Below are 19556 nucleotides of genomic sequence, written 5' to 3'. Positions count from 1 at the left end.
GCTGGGAGGGAGTGAGAACAGCAGATGTCAGGGCTGGGAGGGGCCTCCCAGAGCTCCTCTGGGTGAGATGCTTTCATGCGTGTTATATACTCATAGAAAAGTCACCCCTCCTTCGGCCCGGGAGTGGGGGCAGGGCTCCGGCCAAGCTTACCCAGAGCTGGGCGGTTCCCGGCTCCCCGCTCCGCAATTCCCGCCCCTCCGGGCTCCCACCTCCACCTTTGCAGCACCGAACTGCACCACGGGCAGAGCGCATGCGTCGGGCCGGGCTCCGGCCGGGCGGGGAAGGGGAGAGCGCGGAGGCGCTATTTATAGCGGGTGACGTCACCTAGAAAGAGCCCTTCTGGGCGGGCCCCGCCCGCCCGCCCCCTCCCCCCCGTGGGCGTGGCTCCCCGCCGGCGGGCCGGGCAGCCGTGCTGCGCAGGCGTACGGGGCGCTCCCACCGCCTCCCGCCCGGGGCCCTCCCCCCCAGGAGCCACCTCCTCCTCCTCCCCCGTCCCTCCCTCCCGGCAGCGGCAGCCTCAGCCTGCGCTTCGGCGGCGGCGGCAGCAGCGCGAACCCGTCAGAGCAGCGGCAGCATCGGCGGCGCGAGCCTCCCTCTCCTGCTCCTCCTGCTCCCTCGCCTCCTCCTCGCTCGCTCCCTCCCCGTCGGGCCGCAGCCCCAGCCCGGGAGCCGCGCGAGGCGCGGGCGCACGTGGCCGAGCGAGCCCCAGCCCAGCCCGGGCCGGGCCTGACGAGGAGCCGCGGCGGCGGCGGGAGCGGCGCCATGGGGGACCGGGAGCAGCTGCTGCAGCGCGCGCGGCTGGCCGAGCAGGCGGAGCGATACGACGACATGGCCTCCGCCATGAAGGCGGTGAGTGCGCGTGCGCGGGCGGCGGGGGCGCGCCCCGCTCTGCTTGGCCCGGGCCCCCTTCCCTGTCATCACCCCCTCCGGTCCCCGCCGCCCTCTTGGAGGCCGGGGGCGGGGGGGGGTCATTTCCTGCCCCTTCCCCTTGCAGCCCATCCCCCTCTAGCGCAGCTCAGCCCCCGCCCACCTCGGGTCTCCTCAGGCCCACCCGCCGGCGTTTCCTGTCCCCCAAGATGGGGGTCCCACCAGGTCTCGCCCTCCTGGGGGGGGGGGGGCTCCCCCCCCCCATGAGCTCCCCCTCTGCCTGACCCCACCCTCATCATCCCCACGTCCCTCAGCAGCCCCTCCCCCCCAACCCGGCCCTCAGGCCCATCCCCCTTCGGGTCCTCGAGCAGCGCAGCCCCTGGACGCTCTCGGAGGCCCGAGGCCCCGCCAGGTTGGGGGAGGGGCTGCTGACTGAGGCCCTGCCCCGCGGACACCCGCCCGGCGGGGGTGGGGGGTGCCCTTCTGCGCTTCTCCCCCCCCCCTCCCGTGGGTCTGTCTGGGGAGGGGTCGCGGGTGTCCACGGTGGGGGTCGGGCCACGCCCTGCCTGGGGCGCTGCTGGGGAGGCCTCCCCATTATGGGGCGCAGGGGGCCCCTGGCCCGGCGGCCCCCCCTGGTCGCCTTACGAGTGGGGGCTCTGCCCCCAGGACCCCCCTGGCGTGGCGGGGCCGGGGTCTGCGCACTGGGGGGATGCCGGGCTGAGGCCGCTCCTGGGGCATCGAAGCTGGAGAGGTCTCTGAGGTCACTGAGCCTGGATGAAGCCGGCCCCGCCCGCAGGGGCTCCGGCCTGGGGTGCCCTCCTCGCGCCCCCGGGGACCCCCGTGACCTTGGTGTCGCCCTTGACCCCCTCCTCCCTTCCTGGACCCCCCAGCGCCCCCTCCTGCCCACATGGCCCTGTGTCTGACTGTCGGGGCGTCCTTGCCTCCCGCACGTCCAGCAGCAGGTGCCTGGGGCCCTCTCCTGTTGGACAGCTCTCCTCCCTTGAGGATTTTCATGCTTTTTCCTCCTGCCTCACACGATACAATGTAACACGCAGTCCAGACCTTCGTGGGGCCCGTGCTCTGGCACCAGATGCGGGCGCTCTGCCCCCTTTCTTATCAGAGGCTTGGTCCCCACAAGGTCTGAAGAGAATGCACGTGGTCACAAGGCTGGTGAGGCTGTGGAAAGGAGCCCCGAGGAAGGGGCTGGGTTGGGAGTTCAAGTCTGGCTCTGCTGGTGACTCAGGTGACCTTGGGCAGGTCCCTGACTTGCCCCAAGCCCCCGTGTCCGAATCCATGCAGTACATTGCAGTTCGGAGGAGGGTGGAGTGAGCAGGGTTAGAATACTAAGGTCTCTTAGCTCTAACATTTTGGAGTTCTAAGAGGGCAGAAAAATGAAGGATCGCCCAAGCAGAGATTGAAGGGGCCTGAAAGACCACCCGAACCTATATCCTTGGTTTATGAGTGACCAACCTGAGGCCTCGAGAGGTCCAGGGATGTGGTCAAGGTCACACAGAGACAGAATCTGAACCCAGGGCCATGCTGGATCCAGATTCTTTTGAGATACAGACGACTGAATGGAGACAGACAGTGTGTTGCCTTCCCAGGGACCCGGGACAGATATTTCTGGGCTCGCTGATGTGAGGGCTGCTTGGGAGGCAGAAAGAACCAGACCCCAAGTCCTCCTCCTAAGAAGATGGCGGGCACCACCCCACAAGCCTGTTCCTATTACTCTCAGTAGTTTTGTGAGGAGGCTTTAATTTAGCTTCTTGCAGAGTAATGGGCCTGTTACTGTCCTGGGAATAGTTTTCCTCTGAGATGATTGATTTTTTTTATTTTTTGACAAGTCATTCTGGTTATTCAAACATAACTTCCCAGGGTGATTCTGTTCTTTGCATTGCTTTAATATGATGCCCTATTTTTCCATCTTCTAAATTCTAAGTTATTTCAGTTTTTTCCTGGTCAAATTATTGGGGGGGGTATATATTGGAAAGAACTTGAGGGCAGGAGATTACATATCCCCTTATTTATAAAACTACATACAATAAGGGCAGCCAGGTGGCCTGGTGGATAGAGCACTGGGCCTGGAGTTAGGAAGACTTGAGTTCAAATCCAGCCTCAGACAGTATCTGTGTGACCCTGGGCAAGTCACTTCACCTCAGTTTCCTTCTCTGTAAAATGAGCTGGAAAAGGAAATGGCAAAACTCCAATATTTATGCCAAGAAGACCCCAGATGAGGTCATGAAGAGCCTGACAAAACTGAACAACAAATATACACAATGGAGGGAACACCTGATGTGGATTTGTGGCCTTGATTTGTGGTTTGTTTCCAGTTTTTTAAATTTGTTTTTCAGTTGGAGTTGTTACTGACTAGAGGGATGGGGTTGGTCCTCAGGGACATTTTAGTTAAATTATGGGTCTAGAGAAGGACTTGAGCTTTCTCTGGTCTTAACTTAGGTCTAGGCTTATTTTCTATTCACTGAAGACAAGAGTGGTTCAGTTCATTGAGATGGAAGGTCAGAGGCCCTGGGTTCCCATCCTGTCTGACCTTGGGAAAGCCACTCTGCCTCAGCTTCCTCATCTGTAAAGTGAAGAGTGTTTGATTGGATGCCCTTTTAGGGCTTTTGCAGTTCTAAATCTGAGATTGTATATGCTTTCTCTGATCCTGGATGGAGGAAGTGGGGATGGGAGTGCAGTTAACACTCCTGCTAGGAATTAGAATAGGCCAGAGCCTTGGATTTGGGAGTCAGGAGACCTGGGTTCAAGTGTTGACTCACCCACACTTAGTGTGGGACCTTAGGGTCAAATAGCTTATCCTGTCTGCCCCCTCCCCCCAGTTCTAAGGCCAAAGTAGGGAGTGCCCTCCTGAAAAGTGCTCTGGGAAACTTGTGGAGGTTGTATTCTGAAAAACTGGGCAGTTATGGAAGATTTTAAATATTTAAGGAGTTGGAGGAAGCAGGCCTCTAATCAAGTTAAGGGGAGTTATCCAAGATGGAGAGTGTTAATGAGAGCTAATTTCCTTGTGTGTCCCATTGCCCAAGATGGCTCTTTTTAAATTAGAATTGAGAAATAGGCATGGATTTGTATGAAATTACAAAGCCCAGTCAGAATTTATTGGAGGCAGCGTATCAGGCTATGTCTCAAAAAAAACCATTGGTCATAGGTTGCACATGTGCTTGTGGAGCCTGGAGGAGTTGGAATCTCTTGAGGTCTTAAAACCAAGAAATGGAAAAGCACTTCAGAAAGAAGGAGCCAGAGAGGAAGAGACCCTTGTGGACTCAGCTGGGGCCATGAGGCTCTTGGCCTGGCAGCTGGAGCCAGATCATGTGCATGGCAGATGAAGCAAGTGGTATACGGGGGAGAGTGAGGACAGAAGGCCAGCAGGCCACTTGGGAATTCTGAGCTACAGGAGGCACCAGTGAGGCCTTTGCAAGCCAGCTGAAGCCTTGATCCTTGACTCCTGAAGCTCTGAAGCCAGGCTGGAGCCATGTGCCGGAAACATTGCAGATGAAAAGCTACCAGTGAGCCCCGCTTCCTGCTGGCCGGTGCTGAAGGAGGGATTTCATTGCAGCTTTGTCTTGTCTCTTAGGAGATCTGAGATCTGAGCTGGCTCTTCTTCTCTTCCTCTTTCCCGAGTTGATACTCTCTCCCCAATCAGTGACCTGCCTGGCGGTAGTGGTGGGACTACAGTTCCCTGATTTTGTCAGGCTCTGGGGTCTCTTTCACCTCCAGTCAGCTGAGTAGTTAGCTTTCTCCCTTCTTCCTTCTTTTTCCCCCATTATATCAATTCCTTCCTTCTCCCTTGAGGAAACTACCTACACTTAGAGTACTCAAAACTTTTTTCCCTTTTGTTTGGTAATTTATAATAATTTTAACTAGCATTTAGATAGCCCTTTAAGATTTACTGAACGCTTTACAATATTATCTCATTTGATCCTTATGAGAGCCAGAGGAAGAAGGTGCTGTTATCCACCCACTACAAAGGTTAAATGACTTGCCAAGAGTCACCGAGCTAGTGTTTGTCTGAGGAAAGATTTGAACGCAGGTCTTCTTGACTTTAGCCTTGGTGGTAGGCTTCATGTTGAATTTATTTATGAGTCATACCTCATGTGCCAGAATTTCAGTCCTTGCACCTAGGAACCTCATAAGTTTGTATATTAAAAGTAAAGCCACTGTTCTTATCCACATGGTAGGACAATATTCATACTTTAATGATAGCTGATCAGTTGTTAGGTAAGTACACACTTTAACTTCATGTTGATCCTGCTTGAAGGTCCCTGTTAAGAAATGTTGGGGCAGGGGCAGCTAGGTGGCTCAGTGAATAGAGCACGGCCGGGGAGTCAGGAGGACCTGCGTTCAAATACAGCCTCAGACACTTGACACACTTACTAGCTGTGTGACCTTGGGCAAGTCATTTAACCCCAAATGCCTTGCCTTCCCCCCTCCAAAAAAAAAAAAAGAATTGTAAGACTACATTTAAGTCAGATATTCTTGTATTATTTGAAAATACTTTCATAGTCTCATACACTAATGTTTTAAACATTACTCAGTCATCTATTACAGCTACTGGGATCTGAAGAGCCTAGTTTGACCCTCCTACTCACCATAGTCTTTTAGCTAAAGTGATTACCTTTGACTGTGTAAACATGGTAATTTTCTAATTATTCTTCCTGGTTTCCTTTAGTACAGCAGCAAAATTTATCACCCCTAGTTTGCCATTGGTAAAAGCTGACCAAGTGACTATGGAAGTGATCAGAAATTGGTCTGTTGGACATTTCTGATCTGATAGGTTGTGTGTGATTTATCCTTCACATTCTCGAAGAGGACCGTGACATCAGGTAGATGGTGCCATGACTTGCAGGTAAATTGAATTTAAGTGAGGGAGGACTATGCAAAATCACCAGCCTCACTTTCTCCTCCAGAGCCATCTGGGACCAATGGCCAGATATTGATCAGGACAACTGGAGATGACCCAGCAATTCCACAGGACTGGACCTGGAATGGATCACAGGCTCTTTAGTCCTTTATTTAAAAAAATCTTTTTAATCCTTGAAAATTTATTTTTAGAGTTTTTATTGATATTCATTGTTTTTCTACCATATACAATATCCTTTTTCTTACTACTCCCAGAGATCCAGATTCACAAAAGTAACTGATGCATCAGCCAGCCTAGAAAGCCTGCGGAGGCTTATCCCCCCTCAGTGCTGGTAGCGGGGAGGGGTGTTTTCACAGTTCCTATTCTTTCCAGCTACATCATTGGAGTTGTTTGTTTTTTCCTGGTTCTGCTTATTTCCGTTTGCATTAGTTGTTAGAAATCTTCCCATGCTTCTCTCTTCACCCAAATCATATTTTCTCGTAGTCTCCCCATGTTCCATTATGTTCAGATACCATACCTTGCTTAACTCATCCACCAGCAGGGCTTTGCTTGCTGTTCATCCAGGCTGCAGATTGCATCTCTTTCTTTGGTGGGTGCTGGCAGAACCTGACATTGCTTCCGACGCTGCCAGGGAAAATAGTATTCAGTGACGCTGGGCAGCTGGGGATGCACCTAGCCCTTACATGAGCCTTATCAGAAAGGAAACCTATGGGGAAGGGTTGTGTAGAGAGCAGAGTAGTTCTCCAAATTGGCAGAAGGCTTTATTAACTGGCCAGATGTGAAGGGAGCTTCCCACCTTTGTGGGATGTGAGAAGAGCAGTAGCCTGAGCTTGGCCGTTTCCTGCCAACAGGAAGATTTCCTTCTGCTGGGTGGATGGAGGAATAGTGAGCCATTTCTGGGGGTGGGTGAGAGGGCCAGGGAGTCAGGAAAGGCCTCCACTTGGAAGGGTGAGGAAGGAGGACATTGTAGGCATGGAGCCTAGCCTGGGCAAAGGCATGGAGGCGAGAGATTTGGGGGGATTGAACAGAGGCCACTTTGGCTGAACATAGAATGTGGGGGTGGGGTAATGTGAAATGAGTCAGCAGAGAGGTTGGAGAGGCAGGGCCTGAAGGGATCTGAATGCTAGAGAAGGTTGTGTTGTGAAAGTAACCAGGAGCCACTAAGCTTCCCAAGCAGGGGAGTCAGGAATTTGTTAGGTGCTTAGAGGATAAATTGGATTGGGGAGAGACCTGAGGCTGGGAGGCCAGATTTGGCGGGACCTGATAAAAATGCTTGAACTTAGTGTATCATAAATACTTGTGGTGAGCTTGGTTGAGTCTTTTCTCAATTTTCTTATCTTTAAAATGAGAGGGTTGGGACAGGAGGTCTGTGAGATCTGTCAAAGCACTAAAGTTCTACCCATCTCAGACTAGCGCTGGGCAGAGACAGTAGATATGTCAGTCAGTCAGCAAACATTTTGTAACTGCTGTGGGCTCTGGGTTCAGGGGATACAGCTAATAAAAGGAAAAGTGATTCATACTCTGTAATGGGAGAGACAGCAAGAAAACCTACAGAGAATTAATGCAGACACATGCTAAATAGTTCAAACCCAGCTGTTGGGGGAGCCAAGTGGTTAGAGGCATGCTTGGGCTGAGGCCCAAAGAGAGGAATTCTGTCAGGCTGTTGCCCTTCTGGGGGTAGGTGATGACCCCATCTCCAGGGATCCCTCCTTTTCTTTTAGGGGGCCCATTCCCAAGTCCAGGCAGACCCTGGTGTGACTGCCTCATGAGCCGGGTTCCATCAGCATGTGATGCTGAATCCTTCTGTAACTTGGTCCACCCATTTGACAGATTGGATGGTTAGTGGGCCTCACTTCCCTCATCAAGCTTCCTTTATCCCCAAGACACACATCTGTCAGCTGGATTGGGCAGGTGTGCCTGTGTAGGCCTTGGGTAAGACCTGATTACCAATCTGTTGGTGAGGACGAAAGCACTGGGACCTTCCCTTCATTGTTCTAGGATCGTCAGCCAAGGTCACCCCAAGTACTAAGTAGCAGGGATGGGATTCAAACCTGGGTCCGATGACCCCTAATCTCACCCCTCTCCCCTTTACATTCCTCCAGCAGTTCTCAAAGTGAGACTCTTGCAGGGAGTTCTGGAGGTCTGTAGTATTTCATAATATGAAGACATTTGAGCTCCCAAGACAGTACATTTTGCTATAAAAGCTCTTTGTGGGGCAGGTCCTCAGTAACTGAAGGGTTGATGTTGAGACCAGAATGTTGGAGACCTGCAGATAGTCCATAGGGAGGCCCTGAGCCTTGAAGCTCATTTCGGGGTGGGGTGGAGTCTGCTTCTGGTCATCCACTCACCAGGCAGCCTAAGTGTTTATGGGAAGAGATGGCACACTAACCAGATAGGTCAGAAGTCACTGTGTAAATAGTCAGGACTTGGCTCCTCTTTTTTTTTTTTTTTTTGGTCTTTTTGGAGGGGGAAGGCAGGGCAGTTGGGGTTAAGTGAGTTGCCCAAGGTCTCACAGCTAGTAAGTGTTAAAGTGTCAGAGGTCAGATTTAAACTTAGGTCCTCCCAACTCCGAGGCCAGTCCTCTCTTCACTGTGCCACCTAGCTGCCCCAATGGTTCCCCTTTCTTATGTCTACCAAAAGTGATCCAGCAACTGCAAAGTCAAGACAGTTGCTCTGACCAGGATGCCAGTCACTGAGTGCACACAGAGCAGCTTCCCAGAACCCAAAGGACCTGTTGCTAATTGCCTGTGTGGCAGCTGCATTTTTGTGGGGTGGTCAGTTTTTCTGTTCTCTGACCTTGAAATAACAGGATCATTGTTCCTGTTGTATAGGCAAGGAGATATGACTGGCTCAGAGTCGCACAGCTAGCCAGCTGGGACACCCTACAAGCAAGTCCAGTTCTTAGCACAGTGTTTGGTACATAGTAGGTGCTTAAGAAATCTTTATCAACTGACCAAGATCACACTCTTACCGGTGCCTCATTCAAAGAATGCTTGGGGGCCATCTCCTCTTCCAAAGGAGGAAGGAAGCTTAGATGCAGAGAGGGGACTGCAGTTGCCCCAGATGACACAGTTATTTGGGGCAGAGTTGGGGGTGGGGGGATGTCACAATGCAGTTTTCCTGATTTCTGGCCTAGTTTTGATTCCATCAGACTGCTCTAGCCTTTTTACTACCTCCTGGTGCTGTCATTTAGGGAGAGGCTGCTGCCCAGGGCACTGAGAATTGCAATGAAGGACACTTCTCAGAAATATATGAATCCTTCATGTTGGACGTTTTAGTTCCGGCTCATGGGGGTCCAGGAACAGTTGGGGCTGCAGTTTCCAAAGCCTTGTTGCTTGGATGCCCTTACTATCCTTGTAACTGTCTAAGGCTGGGTCACATGTCTCATTATTCTTTTTTTTTATAAAAGGTTAGTTAAAATTGTTTAATAGGAACAATCTTGGACAAGCAGAAATAGCTTTTTGATTTTGAAGGTTTGAGCAATGTACAACTGGGAAAGAATCCACAGGGACAGCTAGACTCGACAGCCTGTATCTCCTCTAGAGATCTTTGCTTTAAAAAGATGGCCAATTAGACGCCCTGCCTCTTTTGAGCCACATGCCATTTCTTAAAACTGTTGCCCTTCCACCCAGGTATGGGATATTCTATTTACATTTAAAAATATTTCTTCCTCTTCAGTGTAGTGGAAATGCCCATAAATCAGTCAGTGGAGGTCCTCCCTAACATAGGTGCAGAGCAGCTTTATTCATCTCTGGGTTTGTCCAGTCATTTCGGATGTCGTCCAGGTGGTTATCAAAATCCACAAGGGTCTCATAGGACCTGCTGTCCAAGAGAGATGCCGAGATCCTCTGGGCTTCCGGCCAGTCTTCACAATCATTAGAGTGTGGATCTCTGCACCGCCATTTGTTTTCATGATGCTCATACACATGAATCGTGGGTTCTGTGCACTCCATTGTAAACTTTGTGTTGTCTACTATGATAAGTGTGGTGTCACTGAAGCCCTCGGCAGTTCTGGAGGCTACCTTCTCAGCATCCTGGTTCCGACTGGCATCTTTTACACATTCATTAGCTTGATAACAACCAGCCATCACATAGCTATTATCTTTGCACCATGAATCAATCAAGGCGAGTGCCACCCCCAGCATGGGGGCCAGCGTCAGGGTGCTGTGGAGGAGGGTCTGGTGTGGTTTGGGGCCACTGTGCATGGGCTGCTCCTTGCGGGGCTTCTGCTTCTGGGCCACCAGGAGCCTGTTGATGGTTTTAGTGGGGGTACTTGGCCCTGTGCAGCACCATCTTGCAGTAGGCCTGGGTGGTCAGCTTCACTCCGGGCATGGTGAGGCCCGGGCCCGAGGCCTGCGACGATGGCAGCCTCCCAGGACCAGCGTGGTTTGTCACTCCGTGGCCCGGCCCCCCCGAGGCACCCTGCCGCCGGATATGGCGGGACTGGGGGCCATCAACTCCTATCCAGGCACTGGCAACCCGCTCTTGAGGTGGAACAGCCGCCTGGCTCCTCTCCTCTCATTATTCTTTAATGTCCAGTTTAGAAAGAGTAACGAAACATCTGAAATTGTTTGAGAGCCTTGGGCTCGGGGCCACGTTCCCCCTGGGCCAGTGTTCCAGGGGAGCCAGTTAGCTACTTCTTAGTCTAACCTCCAGCTTTGTTAGGCATGGATGTGGACTATGATTCAGTCTGACTGGCAGATTACCAGTTGATTATTCTGTAAAAACCAGTACTCCTTAAGTAACTTGACTTTTCTTTTGAAGAGGTCACCATTGTAAATATTGTCCAGCTGGCCCTTGGCTAAGCAAATGGGAGGCAAGATAAGGAAGGGCCTGCAAAGACTCTGGTAGTTCTCTGTGGTTGGATGGATGTGAGCTCCTGAGGGCCAGGGGACCTGTGGGGGATCCACGCTTGGTCTCCTTAGCACAGGACACTCCCTACTCACAGTAAATGATGAATCAGATCAAGATAGAAAGCCCACACCTCTTATTAGCTCCTAGCCTCTTGTCTCCTCCCTTAACAAATCTTGTATCAGAATTCAAAGCCATAGCAGAGCCAGTGAGGGATTGGACTCCTAGAATGTTGGGTTGGGAAGGGAATTGAGGAACACAGAACACTGGAAGGAGGGGGGACTTGAGACTTCTAGGACATTGTTGTTGGAAGGGACCACACCTCCCTTATTTCATGGATGAGGAAACTGAGGCCCAGTGGAGTGACCGTGCCCAGAGAGAGACAGTGAGGGAATTCTCTTGACTCTCTTTCTGACTTTCCTTCCACTGGACATTTGAGATGTAATGATTGATTTCCACTTTGATTGTTTGAGGTGGTTGAAGGAACTGGGGAAGAGAAGCCTTGGGGAGTGAGGACAGGCTATGACCTTTGTCTGCAAGTACTTGAGATACTGTCATAGCGGAGGGATTGGGCTCCTTCCTTTTGGTCCTGGAGGGCAGAACTGGCGATAGTTGCAGGGAAGCCAAGTTCAGTCTAGTGTAAGACATTTCCTGACCATCAGAGCTGTCCAGCAGTGGGAAGGGTCATCTTTCTAGGTGGGTTTTCCCTTCCCTGAAGGTCCCCAACCAAAGTTGGGATAGTTGCTTGCTAGGTGGAGGGATTCTCTTTCAGGGATGGGTTGAACAGGATGGCTGCAGAAGGTGGAATGTGAACTGAGTCTTGGAGGAAGCCAAGAACCAGGTGAGGGAGAGCATTTTGGTCCTAGAGTATAAAAAGGCACAAGGAAGCCAGTGTGGCTAGACTGCAGGTATGTGGAGGAGGGAGTGAGATGTGAGATTGGAAAGTTAAGGTAGGTGTGGGTCAGTCTGTGAAGGACTTTGAAAGATCCTGTTGGTAATAGGAAGCCTGGAGTTTACTAAATAGGGGGATGAAATGGTCAGAACTGAGCCTTATCTCTTCCAACCTCCCCCACCCCCTCAGTGCAGGTGTAAGGCAGAGAGGGCCTGTGCCAGGGTGGGGGCCATGTGAGGAGGTGAGAGGAGAGATGTGCAGGTAGAGACAAGACTTAGCTGATTGGAGGTGTAGAGTCAGTTCAAGAGAGGAATTGAGGCTGGGTCACTGGGAGGGTGGTCTTATCCTCAACAGTGACAGGGTATTTAGAGAGGGCAGGGCTTGGGGGGGGGAGATAATTGAGTTCAATTTTGGACATAATTGAGTTTAGGATGTCCGGAACATTTGGTTTGAGATGTCCAATAGACAGATTCAAGATTGATGCTCCATCAATAGAGAGCCCAAGTAAATCTGAGATTCATCAGCGGAGAGATGATAGTTAAAGCCAGGAGAGCTGATGAGATCACCAAGTGAAGTTGCATAGAAGAGGGTGATCAGAAGCTGCAGGGGTCCAGGAGCACAAGGCCACTGGCGCCTTTGGGGAGAGTTAAGAGATGTGGAGGTGCTTGTCATAGATAGGCCTTGAGTTAAGAGTGTCTACAAGACATCTACTTAGATGACCAGAAGGCAGCTGGAAAGACGAGATTGGAGGTCAGGAGAGAGATTAGGCCTGGGCAAATTCATCTGAGGAGCCTCAGCATAGAGCGTGATTGTTGAGTATGGTTGCTGATAAAACTGCCAAGTGTAGTATGGGGAAGAGGAGAGGGCCCAGGACAGGTCCCTGAGGGACACCCACTAGTATTGGTGTGACATGGGTGAAGATCTCGCAGAGGATACTGGGAAAGGGAGGTCATACAGAAGGGAATGAAGAGAGCAGGGTCAGACAACTTTGAGAGAAGAGGGTGACTGACGAAGGAAATGATTGGCTGTGAGTGTTTGAGACCAGAATCGAGGCCACTATACTTGTCCAAATCATCAGTTAACAGAAGTTGGTTTAAGCTGTAGGGGTGGGTAGGTGAGACCACACGGGACTCTAGGTCCTCAAGTATGGCCCTTTGAGTGAATTCAAACTTTGCAGAACAAATCTGCAACCTTGGGTTCCCCACCCCTGGTTAAGGCATCCCAGGGACCCTTTGGACTGGCAATGAACAGAGACAAAAAGAAAGTAATGAGTGGTGATTACTAGTAATTGCCATTTCCATTGTCCTCTCTTTGTTAATAAATGACCTTATCAAGGGTCCTTGGATTCCTGGCTTTTTAAAAAGTGGATTTGTAGTATTTGAACAAGAATGGATAAGATAACTGAATGGCATAGGCCACAGGCCACCGATGTTTCTAGGGAGGACTGAAGGCCCTTTCTTTACTATGGAAATTTGTCTTCTGGCAGACCTGTAATCCAAAATTGCAGTAAAAAAGGCACAGGAGGTAACTCTTTAAAATGCAGCTTCGCATACCAATTCAGGCCACATCTGGGCCATTGTGATGAATTCTGGGTGCTCCATTTTGGAAGGACTTTGGCGACTGAAAGGTGGTGCAGAAGCCTTGAGACGTGGGATGTTAGGTGAGGTCAGTTGGAAAGAGATGGGAGTTATTTATAACCCAGGGAAAAGAATGGGGTTAGGAAACGGGGACGGGCCATGGTCAGGATCTGAAAGTGTCTCACCGGCTCCACTGACTTCTCTTATTAGAGAAGTAAAACAATTCTGGGGTTTTAGCTCATCTTGAAAAAGCTGCCCAAGATGGCCTAGGTGGGCAGGGCTAGAAAGAGGCGCTCTCCTCCACCTGGCAGGGGAGCGGGAGCTGCTCCAGACTGTCTAGAAAACAGTTGGCAGTTATTGTGAGGAAGCGACTGAGGAGGGCTTGCCCTTTGGCACAGGGTCCCTCTGTCGGGCTCCAGCCCCCAGATCACCAGAGATTTCAGAGCAGCCCTTTTTCTGGGACAGATACCATACATTCTACATGATTGTAATGGAATATGACTCCATTGGGAGAAATGTTGAACATGAAGAATTAAGAGGAGTTTGGGAAGACTGGTAGAAACTGATGCAACCTAGAGGAAGCAGACACTGGACACCCCCACCCTCAGTAACAGCATCAGCTTAGAGATGTCGCTGTGCGGGAGCTTGTGGCAGGAAGCAGATGGAAGAAAAGTCGCCTTCCATCTTTCATTGGGAAGGCTGGGACTGTGGGTGTGGAATGCACCATTAGATTGGCTGAACTTCTTCATTTTTTGTTACAAAGGATGACCTGCTGGGGAGGGGAAGACAGGAGGGAAGGGGGTAGAAAAGTACACTTAATAAAAGTGCTTTAAGTCCTAAGGGCCACTGTGTGGAGAGAGGAGCTGATTTCCTCTGAGGCTGCAGAGGGCAGAAATAAGGCCTTTATCTGTGAAATGAGGAGTCTGACTTTGCAGGTGGCTCCTGTTGGCCCATCTGGCTCAGGGGATTGAGTTCCCAGGAGGTGTTTTCAGGCTCAAAATGAGGAGAGACTTCCTGAATTCTTTTTGGAGACTCCCAGTTGGTCTTCCTGCCCTCAGTTCTCTCCCTTCACTGGTTCATCATCCGCACAGTGGCCAGATCGATGTTCTTTAAAGCATGGGTGGGATTGCCTTGCCTGAGAAATGCTGGGGCCTCCTGGTGCCTTCAGGATTAGAGGCCAGGTTGGCCTTGAAAGTTGTTCATTTATCACAACTCTCTCCAGCCTTATTGCTGCCCATTATTTCTGTTCCCTTATTCTACATGCCGGCCTACTTTCTATAAGCCTTAAACCACGGCCCCTCTCTCACCCCTGCCTTTGCAGGGGCCTGAAAGGCACTCCCTACTCACCCTTGCCTCTTAGCATCTCTACCTTCCTTTAAGGCCCAACTCTTAGCTGATGGGAGGGTGTTCATCCCGAGATGGGGGGCACTGTGATTGAGGGCTTTGGGGTAGGGTGGGAGTGCAAGGATTCTCTTGGGAAGTAGTCAGAGAAGACCTTAGAATTGCAGGGGATGTTGGGGCATCTGGCCCCTCAGGTCCAGCCTCTGTGTTTTACAAATGGGGAAGTGGTTTGTCCAGTCACAGGATAGTAAATGGTGGAGCTGGGATTCAGACTCAGGCCCTTTGACCTCTACCCCTGGTGACGTTTCTGCTGCATATGATGCTGCTTCCCATGAATGTGGAACCTGCAGCTTAATTCCAACGCTGCCCTCCCTCCCCGTCCACAAGAAGCACCATCAAAGGGCAGTAATGAGGAAATACAAGATCTGAAAAGGAGGTGAGCTGTTCATATATTGAGTGAGAGAGGTGCTGCATGTGGACAGGTGAATGGCATTGAAGAATTTGCTGTTGATCTGGTGGGTACCAGGGAGCTATTGTCTATCTTTTTTTTTTTTTTGATGGGGTAAGGCAGGGCAGTTGGGGTTAAGTGACTTGCCCAAGGTCACACAGCTAGTTATGTGTCAAGTGTCTGAGGCCAGCTTTGAACTCAGGTTCTCTGAGCCACCTAGCTGCCCCTGTTGTCTGTCTTTAAGCAAGGGAATAACAAGATGAAAATGGTGTATTGAAGACAGCTACTGTGGAAAAGGGATTGTGTGAGGGCAGATCTAGGAGCTGGGATATACAGCCTTACCAAAAAGGCAGATCTCAGTTTGGAGTAACTGAATTACTTTTAGATAACTAATTACTATTAGATAATGAATTATAATTAGAGATAATGAATTATAATTAGATAATGATTACTGTTAGATAACAGAGCTGTTCAAAAGTGGAGTAGGCTATTTTTCAAAGTAATGGCTTCCTTATGGTCAGAAGTGACCAAAATGGAGGTCAGGGAAGAGTCCTCTACAGATGGTATTGGGAGAACCTGGGTGGGTACAGTGGAAGCCAGGCTCCCAGTAGGAGGCTGGGGCAGTGAGCTCAGTGCCAGGGAATTGGATCTGGGACCCAGCATGGTGACTGGGGGTTGTGGTGCAGAGGAAGCTTTGAATCAGAGGTGTTGTGGTCTGTGTAGGGAGGATCAGGTGAATGTTGGCACCAGTTGCAGCCATGGCAGGCTGGGATGGAGGATGTTTTTGGAGGGAGACCAGAGATCTGCAGATGAGCTAGGTAGGCATCAAGAGAAATTAGTCTTGGTCTCCAATTAAACACCCTCGTATTGGGGATTGTGATTTGTCAGCAGTCCAAGTACATAAAGAAGGTGGAGGAGGCCAGGCTCTCTCTCCCTTAGAATTTTGGGGAGGGGCTTATTTCAGATTGTCAACCCTTTGCCCATGCAGTGAGCTTTAGCAGAGGGCTGGGTTCCTGGGCCGCCTCTGCCACTTAAGTTTCTGGCACTGTCTTAGCATTTAAAACCATTAAAAGAAATAATAAACTTAACAACTGTCAGCAAAGACAATGAACAAATGGTAGCCCCCAACTCTAGCCTTTAATGAGGAAAAAGGTGCAAATTGAATGGAAGATGTTTTTGTTCAGTGGCCCCATTCAGAACTGTCTGAAATTCCACCTGTGGCCTCATTTTCTTTGCTTTTTGGTTTTTCTTCATGTAGCTTTAGTCAGTGTGTATACAGTTTGGGCTCAGCTGATTTCTTTTCACCTCATAGAGGCCTTTCCATATTTCTTTGTATGTCTCCTTGTTGTCATTTCTGCCACCAACAGTTCAGAAGTGTTCCATTCAGACATTCACTAATTGTTGGACGTATCCTTTGCTGAAGAATTGTCTGACTTGAGTCGAATTACATTGATTTGTAGTTATCTGGTTAGTGAGTTTTAGTATATTCTTATGGTTACTAACAGTTTGTTTTTATTTCTTCTTTCACAAATTGCCTGTTTATGTTTTTTGACTCTTGCTCCATTTGCCAGAACTTCCAGAAATAAGGTTCCTAAAACGGAACACACAGTCCTTGAGAATGGGGGTCTAATGAGGATGGAGACCATCATCTCTTTTGCGTTGGGTACTGTGTTGAGTCTTTGCAGACTCTGACCCCATTTCGTTTTTTCTTGGCAATGATACTGGAGTAATTTGCCATTTTACTTCTCTAGCTCATTTTAGAGATGAGGAAATTGAGATAAACATGGTTAAGTGAAGTGACTTGCCCAGGGTCCCACAGCTAGTAAGTATCTGAGTATTTTTACTCAGGTGCTCCTGTAGTGCTATCCAGTGGGTCCCCTGTGCGCTTGGGCACTGTGCCTCTCTCAACATTTCATGAACTTCTTGGGGCCCAAGTCACACCGTTGGCTCGTTGAGCTTGTCGTCCACTAAAGCCTACAGATCTTTTTCTGTGAACTACCTTCTAGGAATGTGCCTTCAACCTGGACTTGTGCAGATGTTTTTTGCCCATAGCTTAAAAAGTGACTTCAGATCTAGTCGGGGCACTTAGAACTCTTAAGTATCGCACATATTTCTGTTGTTTTCTGCTGAATGTGTCTTTTGCTATTCTTGCTTGTTCTTTTCCGTGCAGCCTGTTTCAGCCTCCTGGGTTGATCCCGTGCTTCCTTCCCCTGCTCAGGCCTCACTATAGGGACGGCTGCTGGTGTGGGCTTGGCAGCAGATTGCTTCTTGGAAGAGTTTCTGAAGTCAACTCCATCCTTCTGAGTGCTCATCTAGAGGGTGGGTGGGCTCTGCTGTGGTGCCATGCTGGTGTGGCTGCCACCAACCGTGGTCTTGCCTGTGGCAGAAATGGAACCAATCTCATTGGCCTTGATTCGTGAAGCTTCTCTCTCTTGTGATGGGGGAAAAGTACTTGTGTTTGACATTAAGTTATTGGGTGTTATTTCATGCCTCCTTTTAGCTTATCTCTGAAAGATGATTCTGTTTTATCCCAAAGCAATACATGAGAATAAGGCTCTGGCGAAAATGTACAGGCCAGATTGTCTGAATTCTTCATTTGTTGAAGGCAGTTTGGTATATTTGGAAGTGGCAAGGAGAAAGCTTGGGTAAATCACTTAATTATCCCTAGCCTCGGTTTCCCCCTCTCTAAAATGGGGTTGGATTAGATGCTTGCTAAGTTCTCGTGTTCTTTCCTAAGGTCTTTGGGCTGTGGTGCATTATGAACAGACCTTTCTCCCCTTACATGGCCAGACTTGAAAGGAGGGACCATTTTCGAGACCCAGCTAAGCTTTCACATGGCGGGCCTGACACAAATCTCTGTGTGTTTCTACAGGTGACTGAGCTCAATGAGCCACTCTCCAATGAAGACCGAAACCTCCTCTCGGTGGCCTACAAGAACGTGGTGGGCGCAAGGCGATCTTCCTGGCGTGTCATCAGCAGCATTGAGCAGAAGACGATGGCTGATGGCAACGAGAAAAAGCTGGAGAAGGTGAAGGCCTACCGCGAGAAGATCGAGAAGGAGCTGGAGACTGTCTGCAACGACGTGCTGGCGCTGCTGGACAAGTTCCTCATCAAGAACTGCAATGACTTCCAGTACGAAAGCAAGGTCTTCTACCTGAAGATGAAGGGCGATTATTACCGCTACCTGGCCGAGGTGGCAGCAGGCGAGAAGAAGAGTGGCGTGGTGGAGTCCTCTGAGGCTGCCTACAAGGAGGCCTTCGAGATCAGCAAGGAGCACATGCAGCCCACCCACCCCATCCGGCTGGGCCTGGCCCTCAACTTCTCCGTCTTCTACTACGAGATCCAGAACGCCCCTGAGCAGGCCTGCCTCCTGGCCAAGCAGGCCTTCGACGACGCCATCGCCGAGCTGGACACGCTCAATGAGGATTCCTATAAGGACTCCACCCTCATCATGCAGCTGCTGCGAGACAACCTCACCCTCTGGACGAGCGACCAACAGGACGAGGAGGCGGGAGAAGGCAACAACTGAGAGCAGCCCTGCGACTCCGACCCCCGCACCCCCACCCTCCCCCAGCCCTGAGCCGTCCCCATCGTTGTCATCGACGTGTCCCCTGCCACGGTCCCTCGATATCTAGTGCTAAACATATCTGTATTGTCCACACAGCGACTCAAAGCTGCCTGCCCTTCCACGAATCAGGAAGCAGCCCCAGACAAGGCTTCATGGGCATTGCTGGATTGATGGATGGCTGGAGCCCACGGGAGCTCCCCCCCTTCTTGGCTTGTGCATGCAGGAGGCTCTGAAATGGACGTTTGCCTGCTGAGCTGGGAATCCCAGTGAAAGGAAGGAAGGAAGGAAGGGAGGGAGGAAGGAAGGAAGGAAGGAAGGAAGGAAGGAAGGAAGGAAGGAAGGAAGGAAAGGAGGAAGGAAGGAAGGAAGGAAGGAAGGAAGGAAGGAAGGAAGGAAGGAATTGGAAGAATTAGTCTACATTGATCTTAAAAATTTGTCCCATTTCAGCCATGCTAATAGTGTTTTGTTGAGCAGTACACGTCACCTGCATGCGGAATACGTTGACCCCCCTCCCCCTGCCACTGTCTCTCCGCCAACAGGAAACAGGTACAGGAAGCTGATGCACCAAGAGACAAGCCGACCCGTCCATCAGCTTACACGGACTGTCGCAGATGCGAGGCTTCCGGAATGCCTTGTTTTTGCCTCTTTAAGTGATGTGCACAAGCCTTGTTTTCAATGCAATGCCTCTAAAAGTTTTGATACTTGTAACTTTTTTTTTGGTTGCGATTGTTCAGGAATCATGGATTTATTATTATTATTATTATTATATATTTTTTTTGGTAACTCTTTGGCCGTTGTCCTTGTGTATTCTGACAGCGAGTGCCATGTGTCAGCCCATGTCAATCAAGGTAGATGATTGTGAAACACCAGACTTCTAAAATCGATGTTTTGGAATTCAGTGGATTAATAAATGCTGCTTTGGGGATATTATCGCTACACGTGTGGTCTGGACTCATTCTTTCCTGCCCCATCTTAAGTATGCTTACTTCTCCCCCCTCTCCCCATCCCTCATCCCATCGGAGGAGATTTTGTGCCAGCTCCAGACTGCAGCATGTTATTATGGACCAGGCCAGCACTTGGCCTTGGAGAGACCCAGTTCACATGACCCTTATTATCTGTGGGACCCTAGGCAAAGCAC

General features: G+C 50.3%; 1 protein-coding gene, 1 long non-coding RNA gene and 1 pseudogene across 2 annotated transcripts in view; 1 reads left to right on the top strand and 2 right to left on the bottom strand.

The window, feature by feature from the left end:
* LOC138156262 (uncharacterized) overlaps window positions 1–272 on the bottom strand; it is a 4705-nt gene extending 4433 nt beyond the window's left edge. Inside the window, exon 1 of the long non-coding RNA XR_011167109.1 lies at window positions 152–272. This is a non-coding gene — a long non-coding RNA (uncharacterized lncRNA). The remainder of the gene's footprint in view (window positions 1–151) is intronic.
* A 240-nt stretch (window positions 273–512) lies between these two features.
* YWHAH (tyrosine 3-monooxygenase/tryptophan 5-monooxygenase activation protein eta) lies at window positions 513–19354 on the top strand. The gene is made up of 2 exons (XM_069081813.1): window positions 513–850; window positions 17723–19354. The coding sequence occupies exons 1-2, from the start codon at window positions 764–766 to the stop codon at window positions 18377–18379; spliced, it is 744 nt and encodes a 247-aa protein (XP_068937914.1). The 5' UTR covers window positions 513–763; the 3' UTR covers window positions 18380–19354.
* On the bottom strand, window positions 9129–11132 carry LOC138156476 (ER membrane protein complex subunit 8 pseudogene; annotated as a pseudogene).
* Window positions 19355–19556: the final 202 nt, after the last annotated feature.

This window comes from Petaurus breviceps, unplaced genomic scaffold (assembly GCF_028583685.1).
Source record: "Petaurus breviceps papuanus isolate PSGF00001 unplaced genomic scaffold, PetGlider_PUasm1.0 99, whole genome shotgun sequence".
In the NCBI taxonomy this organism is placed as follows: Eukaryota; Metazoa; Chordata; class Mammalia; order Diprotodontia; family Petauridae; genus Petaurus; species Petaurus breviceps.
Note: the sequence above shows the minus strand (reverse complement) of the source record. Positions and strands in the feature narration are given on the sequence as shown.